Source organism: Agelaius tricolor, unplaced genomic scaffold (assembly GCF_023055355.1).
Source record: "Agelaius tricolor isolate 1412-34295 unplaced genomic scaffold, bAgeTri1.0.p SCAF_13, whole genome shotgun sequence".
In the NCBI taxonomy this organism is placed as follows: Eukaryota; Metazoa; Chordata; class Aves; order Passeriformes; family Icteridae; genus Agelaius; species Agelaius tricolor.
The window spans coordinates 7489407-7509756 of record NW_027269273.1 but is presented as its reverse complement, the minus strand read 5'-3'; the positions used below and the strand labels follow the sequence as shown (position 1 = coordinate 7509756).

The 20350-nt window shown below is 39.2% G+C and overlaps 1 protein-coding gene across 1 annotated transcript in view; it reads left to right on the top strand.

The window, feature by feature from the left end:
* The window catches only part of NRBF2 (nuclear receptor binding factor 2), an 88100-nt gene that overhangs the window by 49470 nt on the left and 18280 nt on the right, over positions 1 to 20350 (top strand). The window contains exon 3 of the mRNA XM_071438614.1: positions 10967 to 11114. Coding sequence (XP_071294715.1) covers positions 10967 to 11114 — 148 coding nt within the window. The remainder of the gene's footprint in view (positions 1 to 10966; positions 11115 to 20350) is intronic.

The window sequence follows — 20350 nt, the reverse complement described above, 5'->3', positions numbered from 1 at the left end:
GTGTGTGCATGTTCTCCCCAGTACCCCTAAAGAAAGACAAGGTCCCACCTAGAACTGTTAGCTGCTTGAATAGGCAAAGCCACATCTCTTCTTCCTTGAGACTCAGCTAGGACAATGGGTCACAGGCAGCACTGCCATGCCCAAGCATGGGGCAAGGAGGTGGGCAGTCCTTCTTCTTCCTTAAAAGAACCAGCTCTGAGTCCTTTATATAGAGACCTTTCATGGTCCAGGTTTCTCTCTAACCCAAGCACTTCAAAAGCACACAGAGACCCAGAGAGCCCAGGTAAAACCCAGGCTGGCCTCATGTGGCTCCAACTAGAAGTGCTCTGAAAGACTCATGCAGGGAATGCCTGCAGCAGATGACATGGATCACAACCTGCAATGATTTTGTCACCTGTCAGAACTGTGCAAAACCCACAAAGAGTATAACTTCATCACAAAGAGTATAACTTCATCAACTCCAGCACATTAGTTTACAGGGGAGGTGGTTCAAGCACAGAGCCCCCGGTAGCTCATTGTTTCAGCTTTCTGTAGGCCATGGCTGGGCAGAGGGCATAAATACCCAGTTCTGTGATTTTTGTGAACAAATAGCTCTCTCAAGATCAGCATTCCTATCTTCAGCTAGCACTGAAGGTACTGCCATTTGCAAACAGTCAAACCAGATTCACCTGTGATTAATACAATGAGTAGTTTGAGTTTTATATTTACTGACATATTTCAAAGCAAGCACTAAGGACACTGTAAACATAACTCTTACCATCAAACTAATTCCATAACTTGTGGTTAGAGAAAAAAAATAAAGTTCCTCATTTGAGACCAGATACATTTTCAAGAGCTCTTCTACATAATTTTGTGCCCACAGACTTCAGAGGTATTTGTTATATGTGGAGAATAGCTTACATGTTTCAGTCATAGGGGAAGGAGTAACTGGGCTCTGAACAGACACCAAGCAAAACTTGACTTTTCAGCTATGAAGGACATAAATATTTCTGAGATAGGAAACTAAGGGCTTGACTACAAGAACAATGTGCAACAAAGGCAGACTCATTAGTAATCTAAATTTGCATTAGACATGCCTGACCCCATCTACAACTAGGAAATTTTGAAAAACATATCCATTTTGATTTAAATTGGTCCATTTGAAAAGAAAGATGGTTTTGACCAACCTCCTTAAGCTTAAGATAAAAATCTCCAACAGGACTGCTAAACCAGAGAGAGTAGACTTGAATAGCCAAGGAACTTTGCCTGACCAACCAAATTCAAGGGAGCAAGTGCTCAAATCAGGATTGCCAGGAGAAAAAAAAAATGAACTGAAAACATTTATTACTTTATCTTCTACTACACATTTATTATTTTATCTTCTACTACTTCTACTATCTTCTACTGACAACTTTCTTTACTGAAGCAAACTGCTTTCCTTGCAAGCAGAAGTATCAGCCATGATGTCTTCTAGCCTAGTAATACTTCTGTGGGTGACAGACTTTCGTTGCTTACTCAGGAAGGCATCCCAATTCCATAGTGCTTCTAAGTGCAATTCACAAACCCCTTGGACTCTGGGAGGTTGGAAGTGCAGTGGAAGATTGAGAAAAATGGCAATATAAGACTGCAAGGAGATTTTTTTTTTTCAGGAAATAAGATCCAGGTCTAATATTTAAATACTGAATTAGTAGTCTTTAGACCTCTTGAAAAAGTTTTGTTGTTTTGTGATTGACAGACACAGAGATCAAGTGGAATGACTTCATGTGCAGATGTAAAATGTTTCACAAATTGCCACTTAGGCACAGGCAGGGCATTAAACAGGTATCCCAAAGCAAAGTCTATATCCTTGCCCTTCAATAAGTAAAATCCTACCTATTTAACTATCTTAACATGACAGAAGTCATTAAGTTCCTTAGGAGTTTCCCAAGTAAATGCTGTAAGAGTTTTGTTAGTAATTATTTTTGCAGTGCTACCACTGGAATTTCACAGACACAGGACACAACCAACTTATGTAGCACATTAGTTAAAACAAGCTGCAACATGTTCCAGTGCAATCTACACAGAAAAGACAAAAGGCTATGTCAAAACATCTCATCATTGTTCCCCCAAGTAACAATATAATTCCGCATGTCCCAGAGCATGTTTGCAACAACACATCTACACAGAGAGTTTAGCCCACGCTCAATCTCAAACTTTTCTTCACACACCCTGTATGAAAGCTTTAAGTCTTAATTCACAGAGCTCACTCTCTTGCCTGCTGGGAACACTGAACCAAAATTCAGCACTGGGGCTCTTTGGTGTTCCACATCACGGAAGGTGAATGCAAAAAGCAGCCAGACTTGAATCCCAAGCAGGAATTTCTGCTCATATTTGCTCATTTGAAAATCAGCTCTAAAAGCAAAACCTACTTAATGAACAATTTTACTTTCCATCCTCTTTCTCTATCTGAAACTAACAGCTAACAAACTCCAGATTTTTATTTGAGAAGTTCACCAGAGTCTAGTGGATTGCCTCCCTCCTAACATCCACTGACAGTTTCTTTAATTTACTCACTAATTTCAAGCTGTCCAGAATGTCTTGTCAGACATCCATTTATTGCAAGAAAATAAAAGCAGAACTACACAATGACACATAGCATGAGTTGAGAGAGTATATGAGAATCTCACAATTAAATATGAGAAACACCTGGGAAGAAGCAGAATTTGACAATTGTCTTTTTTGTCAAAGCACCATATTTGAGAAGGCAGTGTCCTTGGCACTGGGAAATCTGTCCTTCCAGCCAAAAAGGAATTGTAGCTTTCCTATCCCACCACTGAGGTTCTACAGTTACAGTTTTCTACAGTTACCTCCTCACATCCATGCTGCTCTCTGCAAAAATTAGGGAATGGTATATGACAGAAAGGACATTGTTGGAATATAGCTCAGATCTACCTAGCAGTGCCTGGGCTAAGTAACTGACCTTTAAGATGGAGAATATAGGAAAGTCCATCCTGGAGAGGCACAAGATCTCTCTCCTGTGGCAACTCTGTGCTGCCTTGGTACATTCTGTTATCTGGAGACAGGGGTTGCAGCAGAACCCTGAGGAAAAGGGTGCTGCTGTGGCTACATGCAACCTATTCTTCTATAGCAGGGTATCCTCAGGGCCCTGAGAAATGACAGTTTGTAGCTCTGCAGTGCCTTTCCCTCTCCAGCAGCACTTTCACCTTTCTCCCTACCCTTGGAGGAGGAACAAGGTGTATGGATCTCAGCTTTGGAAGGGGCCTCAGTCTTGCAGAGAGGTAAGACAAAAGGCAGGTCTACGGTATCTGCTATCTTCCTCCAGTTTTCTCATACAAAAGAAAGAAGCAGTCAGAACTAAAAGTTTCCCCCTCTATGATTTTGAGTACATAGCCAAGAGAGTTGATGGGACTTTCTGAACATGAGCAAGTAGCACCAGATACATGTGAACACACAGACCATAGTGGCACTTTGACCTCACTCTTTTCTGCAGAGACCACAGCCACACCTATCACACAGACCAAAAAGAAGGGTGTGACTATACACAAGTGTGTGATTATACCTGAAGCCAACACCCAGCTTGAGTTTGGAACAAGGACTGAGCTTCAGTCAGGAAACCCTGGTCTCTTGGTCTTACAGGCACACTTTAAAGGAATATTTGTTCTGAGCAGTGAAGCATGTACACATTGAGCAACATCAGAACTGATCTGATGCTCACAAACTAATAGTGAGTTGAAAACCCTGCAGTTTTTCCAGATGGAAGCCTGGCATTGTGTAACAGCTTGAACTGTTTTTAGGGCAAAATATCTACTGTTTTATAGTAATTTCAGTTACAATGAAGGGTATTTTTCACTCTATTCTCTTTAACTGTCACTATACGAAGTGCCACAGCTTGTCTTAAACCTGCTATTTACCAAAGTGAAAAGATTTCCATGTATGAGGAAAATGCAGTATTATCTGTTACAGATCAAAAAATAATGCTTGTGAGAGGATATGATTTTATATTTTCGCATGTGTAAATCTATATATTGTCTAGTATTGTTTCACCATTGTCTCATCATCAAGCCTAACGTTAAACAATGAATTATTCATGAGGTGTGAATAAATGGCATTAGCCTCTCTAGCATTCACTCTGTAAATCACATCTTCTGGATAAATGCCCTTTTTTTGCCTTTTTTTTTTTTTATGTCTGAACACTAGAAATAATGACCTGGCTTGCAGCCTTGCTAGATTAGCTCTTGTTAGGGTGATATTTTTAGATGAACATAGGTCTCATCAACCAAGAGATGTCAGGCCTGCTATCATTCCTGTCAGCTTCCTAACTTCCAACAGTTTCCCTCTCCATCCCTAAACTCTGCCCTCACCCCTAGTAGCCATGGTACCTGGAGCTCAGAAGATTTGTTGAGCTTGACTCATTATCTACTGTGTTGTAACAGCAGTTAGAAACTGAATGACATTCAATTAAAATGATATTAGCAGCTCAGGAGTGATTTTGTTTAATTTACTCCTACTCAGATGTAAAAACATTAGTGACTTTTTTAATTGGACCTCATAATGTCTAACTCCTACTCAAATGCAATGAAATTAAAGACTTTGGTGGCTAAATACCGCTTAATTTACTCCTACCCATCTATAATGACATTAAAGATGCTTTAGGGTAGATATTGTTTCCAATCATTTATATTCAAAAGAAATCTGAGCTTATAGGTACTATTATTGAGCATATAATAAAATCATACACGAAATTTATCTATACGGTAGGGGATAGTTGGCTACAAGTAATATTAAAAAGTAATCATTCATTTTTAATGCAAGGATATTAAAAAGTAATGCTAAACATAAGAATTTGTGAAGTTTTCTGTTCTTCACAGCCTCTTCAAGGACACAAACCTTTTCTTTTATAATCCAGTGTGTGGTTTTAGATCAAACATTTTTATTACACGGCACGTGGTTTTCTTAAGCGGTATTTATATGATAAATCCAAGGCTGACTACGTCATTACTGAGACAGACAGCCAAGACACCTTTCAGTAATGAAGTTCACTTTGCCCTGTAACTGTGTGTAATGCAGTTGAATGCAGTCTGCTGAAGTTCAAACTACAGAAACCTCTCAAGTTCAAACATTTGCAAGCAGAACATTTGTGGTTCCCTGTCACATTTACACTACTTCATGTCCCCTTAAAAAATTACTTGATCATTACTGAGTTAATGCTGTTTCCATCTACTAGAAGCACCTGCCCCATGTTTTGTAACATTGATAAGGCTGAACCATCAAATCCTTCCTGTCTCCTTTACTCACACAAAAATTCCAGCCATTTGGTCTCTGGCATATTCCCCTCTTCCCCTTCCCAGCCTTAAAAGCAAAATTATTAAAAATGTCTTCCTTCACCGACATAAACTTTTAATTATTGAAATGAAAAGCATTTACAAAATTCCACTTATGCTTGTATTATGAAAACAAGCTGTGCAGATGGCAGATTGTCTCTTGAGATGGAAGAACAAGATTTCTGCTTTAATCTTGTGCTCTCATCTAGTGTGTGGCTATGGAGATGTTCAAATGGGAAGAGCCTGTTCCAGGTAAGCACCATAAACCATTGCCAAGGGAGAGAGAAAAGATTTCTCTTTTTCCATCTTAGCAATACACAGCCAGGCATCCTTGTCCTGCTGAGTGGTGGGCCTTTTCAAGCGAGGGTACCTAATATCAGCTTCCTCCCAATTAAAATGGAACATGGTCCTTGAGCTTTAACAGCAAAGCCCTTCAGAAACCATCTCTGATTCATTTCCTGATTCTGGAGCAAGAGCCATTGCATTACTTCTGTTTGCAAACTAGTTTAAAATAATGGATTAGTTTATAGGAGTTACTTTATAATAATTGTAAGGCTTCACTGTAAAAATCCATTTTAATCCAAAACATTTGCATGCAATTTTGTAATTCTTTCCACTCAAATCTGGAATTTGGACATGGGAGATTTAGAGTAATTTTTCCCTGGGCATGGGTTTTCAAGGGGTTAGTTAAGCAATATGGGCTTGAAATACTAAGGAGTTTTAATGCTATTTTGGAGTATTCATAGCAACATTTGTATCTCTATAAGCACTTAGAGTTAAGCACCAGCAAATGCAGACCCTCTGTTTTGACCTGTAGTGGGTAATTTGCCAGATCACACAATAAAAGGGACTGTCCTGTTCCACTGGAGCTGGGAAGTGTATTCCCTCACACAGCTCCCCTGGATACTGCACCCTGCCATATCATCATGCCACAGTCTCCTGCTCTATCTGCAGTGCTGCAAGGCAGAAACACTCCAGGAATTTCTTCTCTCTGAACTGCAGCCTTGCAGAAGATGAGCTGGAGACACGAGTTGCCTGTGAGGTCTCGGCCTTGGAGCATTACATACAGCAAGACCTGCACAGGTATTTTGCCAGAACCTTCAATGCTTTACACCCTGTATGTTTATGGCACACACATGCAAGTGTGGCACCACAACTCAACAACTTGGCAAGAGCTGGGAGAGACTCTCCAGGAGCCCTCTGGTGCCCTTCCTCACCTCCCAGCCCAGAGACTGTCAAGTCTTCCCAATGAAACACAGTTTCTGTGCCTTGGCCTGGCACACGTGTGGGCATCTAGAGCCGGGCAGGGTCTGCCACTGTCCAGGGAGCAATGGTTACCCAGCTGAGCATGCCACCATGTCCTGTGTTACAACTGCACATCTATTTCAGTACCACAGCTACCCTTACTTTACCTTCTGTCCAAAAACCTGTCTGCACTGACATTGGATGCACATTGTGAATGCTGTGGAGGGAAAAGGGGCACCCTAGGTACAAGAGAAGCTTTCAGAATAATAATTTTATTACTATACATTTGGACACAGCTCAGCTATCAACAGATAGTTATAGCAATTTTATAATTTTAACCTACTACTGCTTTTTAGCATATTTACTATAAATATGATTATTGCAATTATCTCTATTAAAGTGGCCAAGAGGGACCTCTAAGCACTGGTCTTTCTCCCCCTTTTTTATTTTGGCATTTCCTTCCCTAAAGCATTCTCCAATGGGTGCAAAACCATTGTGAGGAAGCAACAGTTATAGTATGGTTAGTAAACTGAATTTCAATGGATAATATCTGCAATAGGGAGCACAGTAACAAGTGAGACATGGACTCAGACTGGCAGGGAATCTGAATTGCTTATCCAAAGAAACAAGCTGGTTTCATACACTTCTTCAAGACACACTATTTTCCTAGATGGGAAGTCTCACTAACCAGCCTGTCACACGTTGCCATGTCAGCAGCACTTTCCTCATGTCCCTGTAGGGGTGATCACCTGCTATTCAGGGGTCTGTCAGCTTCCACAGGCTCCTCTCCATAGGCTCTGCCATGTGGCACCTCCTCCCCAAAGTCAGGTGGAGACAAATTTCCCTGTGCTGCCAGGGAGTTCTGCAGGCACATCCCACAGCCTGCAGCTCAATTCCATCCTATCTCTCCCCACAGAACACCAATAAAACACTATAAAAAAGAAGGAAAATATAAAAACCAGTGATTAACTGACCAAATTGTGCCATTCCAGGATCAGTGACATCTCAAACATACAAAAACCACACAAGGAATTCTAATTGGGTTCAATGTCACAAATGTGAAAGTAATCATTAACAGAATACATTTCTTAATACCTTGCACATATAGTGAAAATTACTCAATATCATCAATTCAGGTGTGAAATTACAAATTTCAAGATACATAGCCAAGTACAAATTTGTCTGCAGAGGAAACATCTCAGGGTGCAGCACAGTAAAGCACAGACTTTACTTGTAGTTTTTTGCGCACTTCCCCCAAAGCCAGAAGCATTTTTGAAGTCAAGGATACTATGACAGGATAAGTTCTTCAATGCATTGACAGTTAGAAGCCTACACCTTGCAGAAGTGCTTTATATTAAGATATTTAATATTTAAAAGAGCAAGAGAGAACACATATACTCATCAGGAGGGGAAAAAAACCAAACAACAACAAACTGTATCACTTTCTTTTTCTAAGATGGGCACCTAAGATGGTCAAATCCCAAATGCCAACTCATGCTCATCTAGTTCCCCTACTCCCAGAGCACTTCCCATGGAATTCAACCCTTACCAACCACAGGAAAGCAAAGTCCAGAATGGGTTTAAGAACATCAACTCCCTGTTACCACCCTGCTGATTGGGCAATTCCATTTAACCTTGATGCTGTGGCTGCCACACATTTACAAGGCACCCTAATTCTCATTATGGGTTCTTGACCCATTATCCAGAGCATGTAAACAGTTTGTATCCTCTCCTATCTAACCTCCTAAAGGCATTATTTAACAGATGCACTAACAAACTTCATGTATCTTCCAGTTTTCTGGAAAAAAAAAAACCCTTTGTTTACTGTCTCTAATATCTATTTCTGTCACTTCACTTCTGTCATTTCAATAAAAGAAATATTTCTGTTGCAATTAGTTCAGAATTGTTTTGGGAAAGAGGAAGATACTGTCTAATTTCCATGGTGGAAATTTTAATAAACAGCACCCTCAAGAGGATTAGAACTCACTTCCTTTACTGTTTGGTTTAAAAAAAACCCACAAAACCAAAAAACCCCACAGTTGCTAAGCTACCACTTTTTAATACAGCCAGAATAATTTCCAAGGGTTATTTAAGGTGTTTAACTACACAGCAGACACTGTGCAGGAATGCAGGTATACACTAATATCCCCTCATCACCCGTGCTTCTGTGGTGGCCCCTGAGGCATCTGTGTGGTTTAGTGTGAAACTGAGGCTCACCAAGATCAGACAGGCAATCAGTCCCCATTATGAGGTGATCCTTTAAGGAGGTGGCTTTGGAAAGGAATGAGGAGACAGGCTGCTTCAGGGCTCCCCGTTGCTCTGCACATTTGGCAAAGTCGTTGTGAGAAAAACTAATGCAAAGAGAGTTCTCATGTTTTGATCTGAGGGTGAGGAGTCCCACGGCCGTTCTGTTTGTGGGCTGAAGGCAGGAGAGCACACCTGGATTATTTCCTTACACACACTGGTATGAGACCAGATACACATTGTGGCCATTTGGGAAGGAAGCATAACAACTACACCTCACTTTGGGTAATGAAGGGCTGACTGGAAAGGCACATTGCCAGTGCCCTTCTTCCCCAGGACAGACAGGAGGTCACTGGCTGGGGGCAGCTGCCAGGCAGATTGCAGCACCCAGCTGATTCACCCCTGTAAATCTCAGCCTGAGCCACATCGTCTGCAGAATCTTGGAGGGGAGCAACCTTGTGTGGAATGTCTGGACCTAGGAGTGAAGAGATCTTAAAAATCATGTTTCAGAACAGAAATTGAATGTGCTGAGGACAGCCACAATTTGCATAGCATCAGAAAAGTCACTCTGGTGCTTCATTCTGCCTTATGATGGAGGATATATATTTTCTTTGCAGAAGTAACACCATCCAGATGTCTCTTCCCTCTTCCACTCATTCTTTCCAACTGAACACACATCATATCAACACCACTAAAACTGATTTGCTGGCATTTTAGTCCTAAATTCACTGAAAAGGAAGACTTCCAGGAATACCAGAACACTCAATGTTAAATACAGCTGTAATTTACAGAGTGAATAAATTTGATTCCACTTAAGGTATTTCTCTCCAATATGAGCCAATGCTCAGATACCAGAAATTAGATCCTTGATTGTAGGTTTAAAAAAAAACTTGCAACAATAAACCAAAAGCTTAAGAATGAAAAGACAATTAGATAATTCAGAAGAGTTATTTTGCACTTAATTTAGTACACCAACTTTCCAGAGGTATGTGTTGGGTTCTCACTCTGCTGCAAAAGTATTGGCAAATGCTGTTATTTATCCTTTTTGTTTTGATAGTTAACATTTTCTATGTGCTTATCAATTTTTAGGAGAATACTTATGCATTAAAAAATATCCTTACTTTTTAAAAACTCACTGATCTAAGGAAGCCTAAGCAAGGATAGCCTTCTGACAAGCACCCAGATTCACACCTAATGCTGTTTTTGAAGAGTGTAAATTCCTAGAGATGGAGTACCCAGCCAGATACAGATGTGACTAGGAGAGAGCACATTTCATCCATATGCCAAAAGGAAGCTGTTTTTCCAATTCAGAAGTGTTTTCACAGTTGCACTTCAGTATGAAGAGCTATTTTTAAATCACTTTCAAAAGGCATTTTTACTATTTTTTTAATCTAGACTTTTTTTTCTAAAGCTAGACATGAGATGAAAAGTATATATTGAAGAAAACTTGGGCAGAAATAACACACATCTGATCATTATTCCCTGGAACAACAATAAACAGCTACTTATCTGTGATTATCCTATAAGGCTGTAGTATTAATGTAGAAATAAAAACTTTCAAGCTCCACAAATTATCTGTTATACAGACATGAATGGTCCTGGTCCCATTATTCTGAGATAATTCATTTTCTCCTCTTCTCCCAAGTTTTACTGCCTTTCTTAGCATGCCTGGCCAATTTTCTGACATGAAAGCCTTACTCAAACATTCTGATTGTTTACTTTACTTACTGTGGACAGCAATTTTGGATAATTATTTTAAAATCCATATACATACACATCTCTATATATAGGCTCCACATGAATAATAAAGGCTAACATATAGAAATTAACTCTATCTTCTAATTGTTTTACTAATTCTATTTGATATAAGGTGGGGAGGGAATTCTTGCATCACTATTAAGATTTCTTTTTCACCCTCCCTGTGCAGTATAATATACTGGGGTAGAAATAGCTTAACCTACATTCCACACTCAACCATATTCCTTTTTATGCTGTAGTTAACAAAGGGGCTCATGAATCAGCTGAAAATCTCAGTTTATAGTTGGATGACACTTTTCTACAACTAACAACAATCCTCAGTTACAAATGCCAAACAGGAAGAGCACATCTGTGAAAAACAAGCCTCTTAAACTGAACGAATGAGTAACAATGATGTGTGGGTTGTGCTTTCTATGCAGCAAGCTCTGGGAAGACCTTTCTGTGAAGAGCTATCTGAGAACAATTGGAGACTCTTTGGTGTTCCTACTCGCCTCCCACAGCCCTTTGTATCAGCAGCTCAGCAGAGGGAGTCTGACAGCAAGATTCTTTTGTCATGTGAAATCTCAGGTACTGTAACTCAGCTCAGTGCTGCACAAACGAATCTCTACTGAGTGGCTGTGTGTTTCTACAGAAGAGAGAAATTTCTCAATGGCTGCCTCTCAATGTGCAGCATGAATTGTTAGCTACCAGTTATCCCAACTAAATCACTCTGCTAAAGAAATTTTCCATCACCTTGGTCTCCCTGATTTACAGAGAGCAGCACCCTCATTTCCACATAAACAAACTAAAGCTTTACAGCACCTACCTAAAGCCCTACCTATGCTGTACACAAGGACCTATGATGCATGCAGTTCCTCTCCCAGTTTGTTGCAAGAGTGAGGAGAACCTGTGCTTAAAGCACCACTAGATTCTCCCATACCATACTGAAAAGGTGCAAGTCCATAAAAATGGAAATTCCAAACTCAGAGTTCGTCTTCGTATCCAAATCCTAGTGTAAGATTTGCCCATCATTCTCATAAGCCCATCAGAGACACACTGGATATGAATATAAAAATACAGAAGCATGGAGACAAGCAAATAATTATCAACTTCCAAGATGCAGTCAGCTGCAAACAATCCCCCCTCCCTTTTTTGCAACCATAATATTAAGGAGTAACAAAGTATTTGCAACACTTCAGTCGTCGTATCAGAGACAGCTGCAGAAAGACCGGGCAAGGACGTTAGCACTGGCAAATTCACAGTGCTCTTTTTCCTCAAGTCCCACATCAATATTTACATAGTTCAGCACCATAAACTCAAGGAACTGTCAGAGTTCATTCCTGAAAAAAACCTCCTTTAACTGCTAGAGGCAGACCTCCCTAGGCCAGAAGAGCAGATTGAAGTCATGCAAATCTTCTTACATCAAGAACAGGGCTACACATTTTAGATAGATGTAACAAACACTTTTAATTTTGCAGAAAGTTCTCTCCCATCTCAGCAGAAGGCAAGCCCTCAAACGCTTCAATGACATGAGAAACAGGCTCTGATCTGCTCACTTTCCTTCTTGCCAAAGCAGACTACAATTTTCCAAATATGTAAGACCATTTTTTCCCCAACCACATAAAATCCCAGTCACTGGAATCAGAGTCTGACAACAGTTAATTTATTTGGACTCCTTCTACCTCATCAACATGCTAGAGCTTCAGGCTGTAGCATAATCTCAGCATTTTTCTCTCCTGGAAAACAGATGCCACTAGGAGGAAATAACTTTGTGCACTGCAGCAATTGTCACATTCTCAAAGACAACTTCTTCTCATGCCTTTCATCAAAAAGAATTACCAAAATAGAATCCTTCTACATACTCATAGGAGTTCCCATCCATGGCTTTTGATACCTACACTTGACACCATTTGCCCAGCTATAACTGAAGATGAAAAGAGGAAACACTGTTTAAAAATCACCAAATCTCTGATGGGCTTTCTCCTGTATGAAATCTGTGAGTGTGTAGGAAAAAAGCCTGCTTTACTGAAAAGATTGGGAATGTATGTTATATTCAGTGTGCTATTTCAGTGATGAACTGCAGTGTCTAAAAGTAAACCCAGGTCTCTGGGGTTCAACCCCTGTTCTATTACTACTACCTGTATACAAGGGGCACTTGTATCCTGTATTTCTGTATATTTCTGATTTTCCCACCTGTAAAAGAGTGAATAAATAACTACTTAACACAGACGTTTCAAAATCCATTGCCTTACCATTTGCAAGCCTTGACAGGTCCTAGGCTAGAGAGCACTCCACAAAAGCTGAAAGTAATATTAGTTTAGATCACATTTTCTGTAATTTTTTGTCCTACCGTTCTTAATTTTGAAGGACAACTGCAATTGCACTTCATCCATTTAGGCTTATCCTAAAGTCATTATTTGTTATGATGCTGTTCCTGCCTTCAACTACAAAGAAAATGACTATCCCTACCCCCTCACAAGCAGGATTAACAGCCACAGAAAATGAGTTATGGTTACTCTTGCTGACAGGAGCTCAGAAGCAAATTCATTTTCAAAAGTCCACCTAAGCCCAAGAACGAATTCTGTACTCTGTGTCTTCTTAATTCTTCTTCACAGGTACATAATGAAAGTACACAATGCATTTTTTTCATCACCAGTCTGCACACTCAAGATATATGCTGAGACCTATTGGTGCCAAAGGCAGCATGTGAACTAGGTGGTGTAAAATAAGTAATGCAACATGATACAGAGCCTGCACACTCACATCAATTTTTTTTATAAAGCATGTATTAAAAATGTTGCCAGCGCAGGTGGATCATTTTATATTTAGGTGGAATAATAATTATTTTACTTATGTCTCTGTCAATCTCCAAGTAAGCAGGTTCTGTACAGCATCCAGTGAGACTGCTTACACATACTAAATTGGTAGTAACCAGCCTCAATTTTTCCTTCAATTCATGATTTCACATCTCTTAGCAGAACAGGTACCAGATGCAGCTACATAGACCTATTTTGGCTGAATTTAGTTTACAAGAGCCATACATCCTGGCCTGACTGTTTTTAATGCCCTTTATCAGTAGATTGATGAGCACACTCATCCGCCTTGCTTAGAACTAAGCTGTTACCCAAGTACCCAAACAGTGCTGTCAGCTTTTGCCCACTAGACACCACTGAAGAGAACATCCTTAAATCAGCTGAAAACAAGACATTGTGGAGTAAAAATATAAACTGGATGCCAATATACTGCACGGTGCTTATACAGATCAACACCACACAACAGTGATCTCCCACAGCCTTCAAAAGAGGCAATATTTCAATTTAGAGATCAGCATCCAGCTTCTAACCAAACATACTTCAAAATCTCAGGCCATGTTAAAAGACAAATGGCAGCACTGTTCTGAAACTATTCTGAAGACATCTGCTTTCTGAAGTTGTTGTAGGGTAAACATGTACTTAGCTACCTGCAGTGAAAAAAATGATTGTGTTCTTTATGATTCACAGTAATCAATATATGAAAACTAAATAAATTGAATTGTTACCAAAAGTGTGAGAAGATATGAGACAAATATCAGATGTATAACAGCTGCAGCTTTTCAACAAGTACCTCCAGGACACCCTGCAAGGATGCTCCATATTGTACACAATGAATACACTGCAAGCCATTGGTACCAACAAGGCACGTGTGCTCTGATCTGTTCTGTGCCCAGCCCTGAGTGCAAGAACACACACGGCTCAAGAGCCACGTGTGCACTCCTGCCATGACAAACAGCCCTGAAAAGATCCATCGTGCCATAAAGAACTTCCTGCATGGATCCAGGCTGTAGGATTATTGCTTCAATTGTTTCCTTTCACAACTAGCAAGAAAACAATGACATGTTTGTCAAAGTTTACCTGGAGAACATGTAATAATCCTGCTTCATGAACTGAAGCCAAAGGATTTCGACTTTGGCTTGGATTTTGGTTTTCATATGTTTAACAAAATACTTATGAGTATGAACTCAGGTGTCACTGTTATCAATATCTCCTTTAGCAAACTGCAGTAGATGCTTTGCTAGACTAGGTCATATATAACTTTGCATATTAAAAAAGTAGATGGAAATACCAACTTACATTTATTTTAATAAGATTGTGTAATTTGATGTTTATAGAGCCATGCATAAAGCATTTGTTATTCCACCTTTAACAAAACTGATCCATTAACTCTGACCATATTTTTAGTACATAGTTTGCTACAAAAGCATTAGGACACATTATGAATCATTCTGGCATTATGAGAGTTAATAGAATACTATATATTTTTCAGGATTATTAATATTTAGTGTCATGCAGTAAATTAAAAAATCAAGTTTAACTAAGGTTAAAAATATCTAATGATACAGTACATAGATGATTGTAAATGTATATTAATGAAGCTTTACACAATTGACTGGATATCTTTTCGTTAATCACTCACAAACCCATGCCAAACATATATCAAAGACTTCAGCTCCTTTTTCATCCAATCTTCCGACATTTCATTATTATGGTTACCTGATTAATGGATGCAATAATATATGTGGCATGATATGATATGTTCACATTAAATTTTAATCAAATATTACTAAATTCAGAAAACATTAAGTAAATCATGACTGATGAGGCAATATTGCTGTACTGTCGTATTGATGGTTAGAGAAACTCACTATGGAGTTACAGATTAAGGAGGAGAAGTAAATCTTATGAGGAAATAGAAGTATCTCAAGTTTAACTAGTTGGTTCTTTCAAAATTGCCTTCCAGCCAAAGGCTGAATATTAGATCCATCAAAAGTATTCCGGTGTCTGTAACTGATATGAATGCTTTGGGTTTTTATACTGCAAGTTGTCTCATTCTTTAAAATGCATGGATTAACATATACTCTGCACAAGGGCCTTTACTAAAAGATGATGGCCTGTGTAGGGAAAAGAAACATTATTTCCCACTACAGCTGGGAAAAATTAGCCCAGTGTATTTAAAACCTTGCTCTGATTTGAGCAGCAGGGTGTGAGGCACATGAAATGCACTTGGTCTGTTTGTTTTTACCTAAAATACACTTTTGTGGCTTTGCAGGAGGTGTGCAGGGAGACAAACGGGGGTTCATGTTCACAGCCTAGATCTACAAATGTAAGATGGTTTCACTCTGGAACACCAGAAAATGTGCTTCTACTGCTGCAGCTTTCTTTCCAGCTTTACACCAGTAGTTCACATGTTCATATGAAAATTTGGTATTTGTATTTGGCCATAATTCTATATTGCACTTTTAACTGACAGACAGGAAATAAAGCACTGAACTGTCTTTTCACTGCTGTGTTTGAAGCTGAGAGAGATCTAATTGTATTCATCTACTTAGATTTCCCATTCTAGTAAAATTTCACATGGCATCTGCTTATGTTGTCCTTTGTCTGCCTTGAACATCCATGTCCCCTCTCTCTTAACTGAAAGACCCAACTTCTGATTTTGAGCATTCCTCTTTAGAAGCTAAGTGATGAATTCTAGAAACCAGTACTGGAGGGAGTACTAGCTGAAAGACTGTAACAAAACAATTCAAGTATTAACCTGTCCTGGAAAAACTTATTCCAAAGAATTGAGAGCTCCTTGAAAGCTATTAATTAGCTCCTTAGTCTAAGGTGCTAATTCAAAACTTTCAGTGAATTAATCTATGACTATCCTTGTGTAGAATTTCAGTCCCATGCTACAGACCAAACAGGTCTCTTCTCTCATTTGTTTGTACCTTATATATTTTCAAAAAGAAAGTCAGTCTTGTCATATTACCACCTTTTTGGTAGACTCTCATGCCAAGATATCAGATGTTACTGGATCTAATTTTGATTATGTGAAGTAGCATACAAGTCCTGCTTAACTGAATAGTTAATTGTATTCATAAATGAATGCATTGCACCATACTTGCCACAAGACCTTTCCAAATTGCTGTTGTCTTCTTCATGTCCCAGTCTCACTTTCAGCCCCTTTTCTTGTTTTGAAAGATTACAGGGGGTGTAAGATTGCCTTATATTATTTACCAGCATGGGAAATCTCAGTGCTACTGCCTTGCAAATAAATACTACTCAATTCTGCAGCTATACTCTGAATATTAAGAGCAATAAATTTTTAATGTGTTTAGCTGGATTTTTTTTTTTTTTGACAACTTGCTTTTTTGCTAGAAGTCATTCCATATGAAGGATTTCAAAGAAAACCATAATAATAAAGGCAGAAAAGGAAGTTACAAGGCTTAAATGGATACAATGAAATTAAGGACCAACTGGGAAGAAGCAGGTAGTACTGATGTATCTTGGTAGCTCACTTGAGCTACTGGTTTACTGGTTAAATGTATGGCACAAGGATTTCAGTTAAACCTCTTCTTGCTATAAAAGTGGGTCTGGAATTTTTTTAAGTGTGACTAGCTCATAACACCTAATGTGACCAGGTATGAGAACAATTAAAGCAATTCACTAAGTTATCTTCCTCCATACTCAGATAAGTTTTGTACAGTTACAAGATTAAAAAGCACAAAATTCCTGTGAGTGTAAGGCTTAATAAAAATGGAAGAATACATCCAAACCCACAGCTCTTACCTCAGGCAAACTCCCACTGGTGTTGGCACCTCATGCGATACAGAGAAGAGTGCAGACACTTCAAACAAAATTGCCTGGAAAGGTTTGATTCACTCTCACTTGATTAATTGAATGAGTATATCTAAGTCAGTCTTGCAGCTCATGCTTTTCTCAGGAATGGAAACACACCAGGGGAAAAAAAAGAAAAGGTAACTCAAGGTTCTCAGTACATTTTAGATTAGAGCATAATGTTATGGCTCAGACCTTCAAAATTCTGCAGGCTTCCACTAGAACAAAATCCAGCATTTAATGATCCAACATTGCTTTGTAGTCTACAGGGTTGTGTCAAATACCAGACCTTCTATCAGAAATTCAACTTGAAATAGGCCTATTTCTTTGCATTACAGTTTCAGAGAGGAAAAACAAAAGAATCCAGAAAATTTTTGATTGTGCACTCTGGATATGTGATATTCACTGTATGTTGAAAATATGTTGATTTCTAAGGGCAAGGAAAGCAATAATGTACTGTGCAGAGAAACACAGCTGTGGAGTAAGGATAAGAGAGCCAGTCTAGAGAAAGAGAAACAGAATCAGTGCTGGTGATGCAGAAACAGAACCTTCATATCCTTTAGCAAAGTAAAGCTGCTGAACAAACCTACTTTTGTCCAAGCTTTTTTAAATCCCCAAAACCAAAGCTGAAAGGGTCTTGTACGTTTGTGGATAGGGCCAGCAGAGAGAAGCATCATTCAGCTGCCTGTGGCAGTGTTTAGGAAGGCAGCAACAGAAGCATGGATGCAGCACAGGTCCTTTCAAAGATGAGCATGAGTGCAGCAGCAGGTCTGAGTTGAGGAAATAGGGGCAGGCCTGTGGGTTGTAGGTGAGAGGGGATTTGTGGCAAGAGTGGGAAAGTGATGAAAGGCAGGGTGGTGGCTTTACAGTAGAGCTGTGTGAGAAAAATGCATTAAGAAATGTTAGGAAGAGAGTTGGGGCAATGAGCATACGTGAAAAACATGGAAATCCTCACATTTTGACTTCTCATCACTTTCAGATGGCCAGTTTTTTGACCCTACTTTTTATGCCAAAAATGTATCAGCCATACTCAATATAAAAGAAAAAGTCAGTATATCACTATGCTCATCACTATGCTCTCACAAAATACTGAAAACAGGAAGGTTGCTGCTCAGCTTAATACTGAGGGCTTATAAACACAAAGACAAAAGTTTTCCTGGTATTTTGCACCAGGACAAAGTAATGCAAAGGAATAGTACTTAACCTTTCACCATTCCCACCAACTCCTTTAACTAAATTAGTTGTTCTGAGCAAAGAAATCACACTATAAATATAATTAGTTACTTGGAACCTGATCTAAAGCCTAATGAAATCAGCATAAGGCTTACAGAGAGAATGAGCTATAAAGAAAATATCAGTTTGATTGCTGTGGGCAAAACTACTTTCAGATCTAAGCAGAGGATTTAACTATTTTATTCTGCAAGCAATGAGAAAATATTTTCTTGATTCTAAAACTAATAAGAGACCTAATTAATTCTAGAACACCACAGCCATATACATTACTTCTTAGTATGCATGAATCCAATAGTTTCTTTTTTAAACAGGAATATTTAAGAGGCATTTAAGTGGTTGTGGATTCTCATTTCAGTAAACATACGTGAAGGCATTCATTGTGTTTAAATATAATAAATACAGCTAAAATCATGCATCTGGGTCAATCCTCTGCATGTAATCAGGATTATGAAAATTTAGTTTCTCTTATCTTTCTCAATAAATGGTCTACGTACAGACGACTGGAAATTTATTCAGACATGGTCTTGCTATGTTCTTGTTTTTTAACTCACCAGTTTTTTCTTCCCTGCAAATCTGACTGATTTCAAATTCTGTCAGTTGCTCTGGTAGCTAAGAAAAGTGCCAAACTGTGGTTGCTGATTTCTAAGCTGTGCTCAAGTCCTTTCAGAGACAAAATTCTCATGCCAAGGCATTGTAACTGCAAGTTTTCAATGGATTTTAATGACTTGCTCTTTTGGTTCTTATTGCTGACCACATGTCAGTAATAAAGGAAAAGGTCACTGAAGACCTTGAGAAGGCAAATCCAAATAGACACAAAAAGGAGTAAAGGGGACTGGGAAAGGTTTTGATTTAGTTTACACCTTCTCCAAGATTTCACTGTCCTGAACCTGCCAGTCCTCTGACTGAGGTTCCTTCAGCCCCAGCTGTCAAAGCTCTCCTTCACCCACAGCTCCTCTCAGGCATTCCCCAGAGGCAACACAAAGAGACACAGCACATCCAGGGGGAAATCCTAAAATCTGGTTATTCTGAAAAATCTGAGAAATGGAAGGAGGCCCATCAGTTTGATGGCTCTGTACATGTGTGGTGGGAAAAAAATTGTCAGAGGCATAGGGGAATCCCTTTTGTTTCAAAAGTGCTTCTTCAAAGAATCAGACATCCCTATCTCTCTTTGAGGAAGGCACTGTGTGGGAGGCTCTGTGGGCCCTCCTACAATGCCATGACTGAGAAGCCTGTCTTTAACTGGAGCTTCACTGAAAATGCACAGTCCAGATAAAATGCAAAGACACAAAGAGTAAATAAAGAAGTAGTCAATGCTGAGCAAAGTGTGGGCCGAGGAATTCTGCCTCCTAAGGAGGTGACAGTCAAATGAAGCTGGCTCATCATGTGTGTCAAAAGCAGCATCAGACAGGTAAATAGCAATTCTACACTCCCCTCCTACTCTAAAATTCCACCCTTAAAACACAGGGTATTTTAGGAAGCTTCCTGCTGACAGGCACATCCTGCCCAGGATTACATTTTAATAGTTCTTCTTTTACACAAACATTTAATTTATACTTATAGTCAACATGCTATTCCCATGCAGTCCCTCGGGAGGGGCAAAACATGCAAAACACAGAAAGGGTGGTAATGAAAAGGAATAACCAATCTGTATTCATTGATAAATTTGCAGATAATGTAGGAGAGTACTTACTATGGTTCTGTTTCTTTCCAGAGGGCAACTTTTTATCTTTTGGATCACCTCTGTAGACTCTGGCAGAAAACAGTGGCCATTTTCAGAGCAGCACAGCAGAGGTTGGCACACCATCTGGAATAAATATGTGACATTCAGCACCCCAGGATCTTGGTATTTTGGACAAAAATCCACAAAATGTCCCAAGTCTATTTTCTAAGTAAAAAAACTTCCGTCTAAATTTAGATTTTTTGAAGGAGCAATAACATCATTATATCACATTAAAT